Genomic DNA, 11,130 nt, shown 5'->3' with positions numbered 1-11,130 from the left:
TTTAATTCCAGACCCTATATCATTTATAAAAGATATTAAAAAGTAAGGGTCCCAACACTGAAACTTGGGTTACACCACTGATAACCATAGACCTTAGAGTAAGAATCATTAACCTCCCTGAAATCTGTCTTTTAGCCAGTTTTCTATCCATTTACAAACTGATCTTTCCAAGCCTGTAGATTTTACTTTACACATTAGCCATGTGTTAGGTGGGAGGAAGCATTTTTAAGACTAGCTAGGCTTTAGCTGGAATTTCTACTTTAATCTATTGCTCTTGACATGTTCATCTGATTCTATTATGCCAATCTTTGTTGCCCCAGTGTCCATTTTATACTTCCAGTTCCAATTATAGCATAGAAAAAAGTGCTAAACCTAATGTGATCTCGTTTTTGTGATCTCATTTTTGTCATTCACATATTTATTCAAAATGTAAAATGTTCACAATTTCACATTCTATGAGTACAGTACTTAGCTGTATGCTGAGCTTATTAAGGCAAATTTTAAGGTACCCATATACAGCACAATGATAAATCATTAAAGTAGAAGTCCAGTGGCAATGTTGGCAAATGTTTCCTTTGCTTTGGATAGAGTTAGAAAGGGTTAGAACCATTGTTCGGATATAATTGCTGCTTCCGTACCTGTTGGGAAAATGTCACAAATTTCTTCTTGCCTTGCAGTGGCATCACCTGGTGCCGTAAAACATGGTGTTCCCCCCGCCCCACTAGACTGCCACAGTGCTTTGTCCTGCTGCTGTGGAATGAAAGCAGGACAGGCAGTAGGGCACTAATCAAGTTAATGCATTGGCGTAGCTCCCCCCCCCCCCACCAGCCTGCCACAGTGCTACTTAAAGGTGTCACCCCTCTGGCGGGTGTCACCCAAGTGCGCTCCACACCCCCCACACCCCCATAGCAATGCCACTGCTGCCTCGTGGTTTACACCCTTAAACAGTTAGTTCACCTGTACCAAAAAATTGCCTAAGCGTCTGTAGATAAAAACAAGATAAATACTGCTCTTGCTATAGTGCAGGCCATTTGCGTACCTCCTGAAGCCTGACTGGAAAACTCCTAGGATGTTGCTAGGATGCTACTAAGAGAGGCCTAGTCCTTACTGCCACCTCCACCCTCACAAGAGCAAGCTCTCAAATGCGGAGCTCAGAGCTACTGCATCAAGGGAGAGAAAGAGTATGTGGGGGGGGGGGGGGGGGGGTTGAATCAGAGAAAGAGCTCACTACTGTGATGGTGAATGTAAGCATGACTAGGCCTCTCTTTGCAAAATCCTGGGAGTATTCCAGTCAGACTTCATAAGGTACGTAAATGGCCTACATCTATAGCAAGGGCATTATTAATTAACTTTAGAGCTGTAAAGTTTGTTTTTATCAACAGATACCTCTTACCTGTATAGGCAGTTTTTTGGTAACGGTGAACTAACCCTTCAAGGACTAGAATGAGGTGACATTCTTTCACTTATCACGCTCTTTTGCTGATATCTGCACAAACATACATTGTCAGTTGACAGTTGTTCAAAATGGTCAGAATCATCCATACTGAATGATTTATTGAACCCGAGCATGGGTATCTTTAGATAAGCACCAGAATCAGATGAGGGTTAAATTGTGTAACTCCTAGTTGATGAAGACAATGTATGTAACAGGGGTTGAGTCTCTGCTTCAGTTTCTTTGTCATTTCTGTCTTTTCTGCAGAAGGTGCAACATGTTCTTGGAGGAGTTTCCTCATATTCTAGGAGAGTTTCATACTTGTCCGTGGCAGGAGAGAAATCAAAATCTGCCACCTAGAGTAGAAAGAAAGAGTGATTAGAACAGAAAATAGACTTTTTCACTGTAATTTAGACAAGCTGGAGAGGTAAACTTTATGTTTACTGTACCTTCTGTTCACAAGTTTTACTTTTAAATTGGCATATCATAACTTCTTGCTGCCCACATAACACACATGTGCAGGACAAAAAACCATATGTGCAGGACAAAGAGGGTGGGCTTTAACACACTGCATATGTGTATAAGAGTTCAAGGGCACCCGAAGTTTATGTACTGAAAGCAGACTCACTGCGAGCTCCCAAAACAGTGATCGAGCTGTCATAGACAATGGCTCACCCGTTCGCTGCCCGCACCATTATATGACAACCATGACAGCCAATTACAGTGGTCATGTGATCTGGCAGTCCTTCCCACCTGCCCTATTAAAGGGATGCTGGGGTTGGGCAGAAAGGGGTTAAGGCAACCATTCTTAACCAAGATTCTGTGGACCCCTAGAGTTCCTCTAGAGGTTGTTAGTGGTTCCTTGAGCTGTGATTGATTGATTGACCTCTGCTCTGATGATGCCTGCATAGTTACGAGGCAATTGCCACTTGACTATGCCAACTACATTTCACCAAGGATCTTTTTAGTTGTCTATAAGGGTGTCATTCTGATTTCCAATGTAAATAGGGCTTTCTTCCCCTGACCACTAATGTAGGCGGCATTCTTCCCAGTGATCAAAAATGTAAGAAGAGCATTCTTCCCACTGATCAATAATGTAAGAAAGGCATTTCTCCAACTGACCTCCGATGTAAGGGTCATTTTTCCCACTGATCGCCAATGTAAGAAGGGCATTCTTCTCATTCACTACCAATAAAGGGGACATTCTTCCCCCTGATCACCAATGTAAGAAGGGCATTCTTCCCCCTGATCACCAATGTAAGAAGGGCATTCTTCACACTGGTCACCAATGTAAGGGGCATTCTCCCCCTGATCATCAATGTAAGGGGCATTCTTCCCACTGATCACCAATGTGAGAGGGCATTCTTCCCAATGATCACCAAAGTAAGAAGGCCATTCTGACGGAGGAAATGGAGAAGCTGCTTCATATTTCACAAGAACGATTACCTAAGTTTATGTTTCCTTAGCTCTGCTGTTCTCGCTTTACAAAAACGGAACAATCCAAGAATCTCTCATGGTAGAGTAACCCACTTTCCTGAATTATGACTCATGTCTGTTTCCTATTTCACAGGATACAGCGAAGTTAGTGCCCCTGCGCTGTCTTGTCCTAAAGGGGATGACTCCGTAGTGGGAAGGGTGGGATAGGGTCCCCTGCTCTGGTCCACCCACCCTGTCTTGCCCACCCTCCCTTTTTTTTTTCTTTCTAGCTTCTTCTATCTCCTTCCTAGATCAACACCCTTGAAGTATGCCGGAAGTCTTCCCCCGAAGGATTCCCTCTGACATACTACTTTAGCCTCATCACTCCAACGTCAGAGAAATGGGAATAGCCTCATAGTCTTCTCTTTAATGTATAAAAAGACTCCCAGGAGCTTGTACAGTTGCATTTTGATGACCCTTGCTTTATATGTTCACATCCTGTTGATATAGGTCTACTGTTAGACCACACACTGTACTTTTATCTTCTTATTCGCAATAGATTTGTGAGCTGTATGAACATTGTTTCTTGTTTGCTCTTTCCTTTTTTGGAAAATTCTATATGAGCAGCAAATGTGCGATTCTCGTGTATACTGTTATAATTGCCTCAATAAAAAGATTATGAAACAAAAAGAAAAAAAAGAAAGGAAAAAAAAAAAAAAAGATGGGCATTCTTCCTATTCACCACAAAAAAAATGGGCATTCTTCACCCTGATCGTCAATGTTAGGGCATTCTTCTTATGGAGAACTTATGGAGTATTATGGAGAACAGGGAAAGGTAAGTAACAGAAAAAGGTAGGTATTTAGAGTGTAGATAGTGTTGTTTCCATAGGAACAAGATGAAATTGTATGTGAACTTCTTGTTAGTATGTTGGGAGAGATAGCAGCTTATGAAATATTAGGTAAGGGTTGGAGATAGGGAGGTCATCTGGTCGATGATTCGGTGGCAATAGGTGGCAATCCAGTGGAGAGGGGGTTGTGGGAATAAGAAACTAAGATAGGTATAAAAATATGAGGTGTAAAGGACGTGGGGGAGTGGTATAGGAGTGCATGGAGACAGAAAAGGGATTGGGGGAGAAGTATAGGGTTCCCTCTCTCACTCCACCCTGACCAAGCACTACCAGAGTGTCATAGTGTCCCCTTCATGCAAAGAGAAGTTCTCCAAAGTCTTGAGAGCCCCTGAACACGGTCAATGCTGCCCAGGTGATTGTCATGAGCTTGAGTGTTGGTTGGAATAGAGTTATAGTCAATGAGAAGTTACATGATCCATTCCTCTTTTTGTCTATATTTTTCATATAAAGCAGATTGGCTGATAATAAGTTGCACATGCAGACATCATAAAATTGTTGTTTACCTGCTATTTGCCCATTTTCTTTACACTAACAATATCACGACTGACAGCTCCCCCTCCAGTCACCGATGCATCACACATGTTGGAATGACAGCAATGACAATGCATGAAATATTGAAATATAGATTGGCTGGGTCACAGTGCTGACATTCCAACTCAAATTTTTGCTCTGCGGAGGAGTATCAGAACTGTATATGATAGTATATTTTAGACAATTACAGAAGCAGTATGAGTATCTAGAAGTAAATGTAAAAACCTGTTTAAACCATTATACAGCCATTCGGTTTTTATTTTCTGTTTGTTTCTTTTTAACAATGTTCCTTAAAATGTCTTACATTCATTGAAATATTCATGCAGAAATATAGATTTCTGTAGAAGAATTGTTGTGCTTAGAAACATTACTCAAAGGGGAAGACTGGGATTAGAGAAAAGGGTTAAATGCCCACTGGGTCACCCTGATTTTGATAAATATGGGTCATTACTAAGACAGTGGGAGACACTCTTTCAATGTAGTATATGCCTAAAGTGACCCTGTAATATCCTTATACATAGTAAAGTTACCATAGGGCTGTACATCACATATCCTAGGGTACTTGCTCCACCATCTTCTTGCTCAACCCAAAGAAGACCCCAACCGCCCCCCCCCCCCCCCCAATCCTAACCAAATATTTAAATGCTGGTGTTTGCACAGAGCTATAGAACGTCCTGGTATATTATACATGAAACTATGACACCTGCCGGGATCTCCCATATGTGTATTAGTGTCCTGGTATCACACTGCCCATGACTGGTGGTCACTAAAGCACCAAGCACAGCATTGTAAGAGATAGGGCAGTGCACATGTTCTATGGACAAAGTCTATGCCACATGAAAACTAAATCTATTTACTGTTTCTATCTGCAGCTGCGGTCACTCAAAACAATAAGTGTTTAAAATCTGAAAAGTACAATTCTGACAGCACTATGGCAAAATACACACTAAGTAAATTCATAAACATGTGAAAATTCCCTATTAGTGATAAAACACAAACTTCCAAAATATGAGAACTTCTTAAAGATGTCTTGTGCCATCCAGTTCATTCTTTGCAATAAAATGCATCATTGTTCTTATTCATTATCCAAATACATAAAGAGTCCCATGCAAAGATTTTGCAATTCATCCAGTGTTAAACACACATAAAGTGCAACAGCGCATCCAAAAATAGTGTCCATGAAATATTGTCATCATAACTTCTCCACATTCGGTGTCCTTCACCTTTTACACTAACCACTCACCAGATTTAAAGTCCATCAAACTTTTCTCTCTATTAAAATAACCAGGGTCCTCTCTAGCAAATTTAGGGTTACCATTACACAATCTTCTCAAACTATATGGGGTTAATCTTTATTTAACCTTTTCTCCTTAGGTCCGGTGAATAACTTCTAAACTTGTGCTGTTTAGAAGGTATTCACACTGGAAGCAGCCATTGATGCCACTGGAGCATGTGCACTGTGCTCTGAATTGACAGCATACTGAGTATGCCATCAATACAGAGCATTGTGCTGCGGATGTGACACTCATGTGCATCTGCTGCAGTAACATCCTTATGGCCCGGCCATTCAAACAGCTGGAGCCCGTGAACCCGGAAGTAAGACCAGGTGAAGATGGAAGACCTGTCATTGGTGACAATGTGCCCCTAGCTAAGGTAAATTTGCCATAAGGTGCTAGTATGTGGTGCACACTAGCACATTAAAACCACCTGGGGGCCTAATATATATATATATATATATATATATATATATATATATATATATATATATATATATATATATATATACAGTGGGTACGGAAAGTATTCAGACCCCCTTAAATTTTTCACTCTTTGTTATATTGCAGCCATTTGCTAAAATCATTTAAGTTCATTCTTCTTCCTCATGAATGTACACATAGCACCCCATACTGACAGAAAAACACAGAATTGTTGACATTGTTGCAGATTTATTAAAAAAGAAAAACTGAAATATCACATGGTCCTAAGTATTCAGACCCTTTGCTGTGACACTCATATATTTAACTCAGGTGCTTTCCATTTCTTCTGATCATCCTTGAGATGGTTCTACACCTTCATTTGAGTCCAGCTGTGTTTGATTATACTGATTGGACTTGATTAGGAAAGCCACACACCTGTCTATATAAGACCTTCCAGATCACAATGCATGTCAGAGCAAATGAGAATCATGAGGTCAAAGGAACTGCCTGAAGAGCTCAGAGACAGAATTGTGGCAAGGCACAGATCTGGCCAAGGTTACAAAAAGATTTCTGCTGCACTTAAGGTTCCTAAGAGCACAGTGGCCTCCATTATCCTCAAATGGAAGACGTTTGGGACGACCAGAACCCTTCCTAGAGCTGGCCGTCTGGCCAAACTGAGCTATCGGGGGAGAAGAGCCTTGGTGAGAGAGGTAAAGAAGAACCCAAAGATCACTGTGGCTGAGCTCCAGAGATGCAGTCAGGAGATGGGAGAAAGTTGTAGAAAGTCAACCATCACTGCAGCCCTCCACCAGTCGGGGCTTTATGGCAGAGTGGCCCGACGGAAGCCTCTCCTCAGTGTAAGACACATGAAAGCCCGCATGGAGTTTGCTAAAAAAACACCTGAAGGACTCCAAGATGGTGAGAAATAAGATTCTCTGGTCTGATGAGACCAAAATAGAACTTTTTGGCCTTAATTCTAAGCGGTATGTGTGGAGAAAACCAGGCACTGCTCATCACCTGTCCAATACAGTGCCAACAGTGAAGCATGGTGGTGGCAGCATCATGCTGTGGGGGTGTTTTTCAGCTGCAGGGACAGGACGACTGGTTGCAATCGAGGGAAAGATGAATGCGGCCAAGTACAGGGATATCCTGGACAAAAACCTTCTCCAGAGTGCTCTGGACCTCAGACTGGGCCAAAGGTTTACCTTCCAACAAGACAATGACCCTAAGCACACAGCTAAAATAACGAAGGAGTGGCTTCACAACAACTCCGTGACTGTTCTTGAATGGCCCAGCCAGAGCCCTGACTTAAACCCAATTGAGCATCTCTGGAGAGACCTAAAAATGTCTGTCCACCAACGTTTACCATCCAACCTGACAGAACTGGAGAGGATCTGCAAGGAGGAATGGCAGAGGATCCCCAAATCCAGGTGTGAAAGACTTGTTGCATCTTTCCCAAAAAGACTTCTGGCTGTATTAGATCATAAGGGGGCTTCTACTAAATACTGAGCAAAGGGTCTGAATACTTAGGACCATGTGATATTTCAGTTTTTCTTTTTTAATAAATCTGCAACAATGTCAACAATTCTGTGTTTTTGTATGGGGTGCTATGTGTACATTCATGAGGAAGAAGAATGAACCTAAATGATTTTAGCAAATGGCTGCAATATAACAAAGAGTGAAAAATTTAAGGGGGTCTGAATACTTTTCGTACCCACTGTATATATATATATATATATATATATATATATATATATATATATATATAGATAGATAGATAGATAGATAGATAGATAGATAGATAGATAGATAGATAGATAGATAGATAGATAGATAGATAGATATAGATATGTATATACACATATATCCCACAAAAGTGAGTACACCCCTAACATTTTTGTAAATATTTTATTATATCTTTTCATGTGACAACACTGAAGTAGTGAGTGTACAGCTTGTATAACAGTGTAAATTTGCTGTCCCCTCAAAATAACTCAACACACAGCCATTAATGTCTAAACCGCTGGCTACAAAAGTTAGTACACCCCTAAGTGAAAATGTCCAAATTGTAGGTGATGGACATGCATGTTTATTTATATGGAAACATGGACGGGGGCATTAACAGTCACTGCTGGTGATATTTTACAAGTGTTAATTTTGTCAACGAAAATGTTTTCCTCAAAATTTTCATCAGTGGCATTTTTACAGTGACAAAAACTAAACGCAAAGTACACCACATTTTTGTTCACTGACAAAATCTATGATGAAAATCGATTCCGTTTCCGTTAATGAACGAAAAACTAAACGTAAATGTAAGGCAGGGACATTTACCCTTGTGAACTAACTACCGGTTTCCACAGAGCTCTGCCTGCTTAGCTCCCAGCAATCAAGTGACTGTGTGCAGCCAGCATTATAGGCCTCTGAGTTCTCTGACGACCATCCAGAGCAACACTGGGCATTACAGGCCTCCCAAATCCCGACGAGAGTACCACTCCCAACTCACAAATCACAACAACGACCGTCCAGTGCAGAGAGCACCCACTGTGAGTGTGTACATTACAATTACAGGCTGTGCATTACAGGCCATCCTTCAGACCCAAGACCACCATCTAGCACTGTGCAGAATTACAGGCCTTCTCTGACCACTGGCATCCAGAGCACTGTGCATTACAGGCCATCCTTCAGATCTGAGACCACCATTCAGCACTGTGCAGCAATACAGGCCTCTAAGATTCAGACCACCATCCCAGAGCACTGTGCATTACAGGCCTCCCCACAGACCACCATTCAAGAGCACTGTGCAGCATTACAGGCCCTTTATACCACAATCCACAGCACTGTGCAGCATTTCAGGCCTCTCATACCACCATCCAGAGCACTGTGCAGCATTAAAAGCCTCCTCAGACTACCGTCCAGAGCACTGTGCAGCATTGCAGGCCTCCTCGGACCACTGTCCAGAGCACTGTGCTACATTACAGGCCTCCGCGGACCACCGTCCAGAGCACTGTGCAGCATTACAGGCCTCCTCAGACCACCGTCCAGAGCACTATGCTGCATTACAGGCCTCCTCAGACAGACCACCGTCCAGAGCCTTGTGCAGCATTACAGGCCTCTTCAGACCCTCCAGAGCGGCTAAATCTGTATCTGTGAGTTTGTTCAAATCTTAATACCATAAATAATAACATGATATTAGATTTGTTTACTCTAGAAGTATATAATGAGTTTAGAAGTTCTATAGAAATGCTTAAATAATCAGTTACAATTTAAATAATGCATTACAATTGAACTAAACACATTTGATTTTAGTTGACTAAAATAATTTTATTCGAATAAAATGTACTGGAGATTTTAGTCCACTAAAATATGACTAAAACTAAAACAATTGCAGATGACTAAAATGGGACTAAAACTAAAATGGCATTTTAGTCTCTATTCACACCTAAGCGTGTTGCTTTTGAGCATTTCTGTAGAGCTTTTTGCTGTGCGTTCCACGTTTTTTTAACGTGATTTTGCCCCGATTTGCGTTTTGAGTTTTTTATGGGGTTTTCTGTAAAATTTATCGTTGGGCAGATTTAAAAACGCAAATCATGGCAAAATTGCGGTAAAACCGCAATACTTGCATTTTGGATGCAGGTCCATTGAATGCAGGTCCATTGAAGCCTATCACATGCAAAACGCTGCATTTTGCAGGAAAAAAGTTCCTGACCCTATCCAAAAATGCAGAGGCACAAAAATGCATTGATGTAAACGAGTCCCATAGGAAGTCTTGTTAAAACATGAAATGCATTTCTACAATAGCAAAAAGCATGAAAAAACGCTCTAGTGTGAATCCAGCCTCAGTCAAAAGACTATAACCAAAATATATATATTATAACTAAAATAAAATCAAAATTTGATGCCAAAATGAACACAACGTTTTACCTTAGCACAAAGCAGAAGCTATTGTAAGATAGGCTGAACCGGGTAGTCTGACATGGTCTACTTTTGACCAAAAACATGCAAATGGAGAAAAGTTCAATTTCAATAGCCATCAGAAGTTCTCAGGGAAAAACATCTTTACTGCAACCCACATAATTTGTCACCTCCAACAATACAGGATGAAAGCTAGCAATACGTAATCCTCTCTCTACCAATACTGCTCATCAGTTCAGAAGTTTGGAATTGCCTGTACTCATTATAGAACAAAAGGTTCAAACACACAGCTGGGAGTTTTTATTTTAGCAAAATCTGACACATTGCTGCTCTCTATTCAACGCCTTCACAGAACCGTCTCCATACTGCCAGCAGACGCGCAATGTCAGAAAATGAAAGACTCACTTGTGTAATGTATTTTTCCACACAACGCTAGGATCAACTTTAAGAATGTTAGTGTACAACATATGGTCGAGTTATACTGAGATTTTAAATCTACACAAATTGTAGCTGTGGGAACAGTACTCTGCATCATACGTTTATACTAAAAATGTTCAGATGACTTTACTCTTTTGTGCAGTGTTCTTGGTTGAGCATGCATGAACGCATCACATCTTACAGACCACACTTTCACTGCAAAGTGCTCACTATATACAGTATTCTGTACCATTTGTATATGTATTATTATGTGTTGTATTGAACTGCATCAGGTTTTATTTGATGTACACTACCGTTCAAAAGTTTGGGGTCACTTAGAAATGTCCTAATTTTTTAAAGAAAAGCACTGTTTTTTTCAATGAAGATAACATTAAATTATTCAGAAATACAGTCTAGACATTGTTAATGTGGTAAATAACTATTCTAGCTGGAAAAGGCTGATTTTTAATGGAATATCTACATAGGTGTACAGAGGCCCATTTCCAGCAACCATCACTCCTGTGTTCTAATGGTACATTGTGTTAACAATTGTGTAAAAGTGCTAATTGATGATTACAAAACCATTGTGCAATTATGTTAGCACAGCTGAAAACTGTTGTGCTGAATAGATGGTCTTCCTTTGAGCTAGTTGAGTATCTGGAGCATCAGCATTTGTGGGTTGGATCAAAATGGCCAGAAAAAGAAAACTTTCTTCTGAAGCTGAGAACTTTCTTCTGAAACTCAACAGTCTATTCTTGTTCTGAGAAATGAAGGCAATTCAATGCGAGAAAGTGCCAAGACATTGAAGATTTCCTAC

General features: G+C 40.7%; 1 protein-coding gene across 1 annotated transcript in view; it reads right to left on the bottom strand.

Moving 5' to 3' along the window:
- Positions 1–1,374: 1,374 nt before the first annotated feature.
- Positions 1,375–11,130, bottom strand: part of TMEM130 (transmembrane protein 130) — a gene marked incomplete at its 5' end in the record, with an annotated part of 101,158 nt that continues 91,402 nt past the window's right edge. The window contains one exon of the mRNA XM_082261088.1: positions 1,375–1,788. Within this exon, the coding sequence (XP_082117214.1) occupies positions 1,606–1,788 (183 nt within the window). The 3' untranslated portion in view covers positions 1,375–1,605. The remainder of the gene's footprint in view (positions 1,789–11,130) is intronic.

This window comes from Pelophylax lessonae (genome assembly GCF_965119305.1).
Source record: "Pelophylax lessonae genome assembly, chromosome: 6".
Classification (NCBI taxonomy): Eukaryota; Metazoa; Chordata; class Amphibia; order Anura; family Ranidae; genus Pelophylax; species Pelophylax lessonae.
The sequence above is the reverse complement of the archived record's forward strand: the minus strand, read 5'-3'. Positions and strand labels throughout refer to the sequence as shown.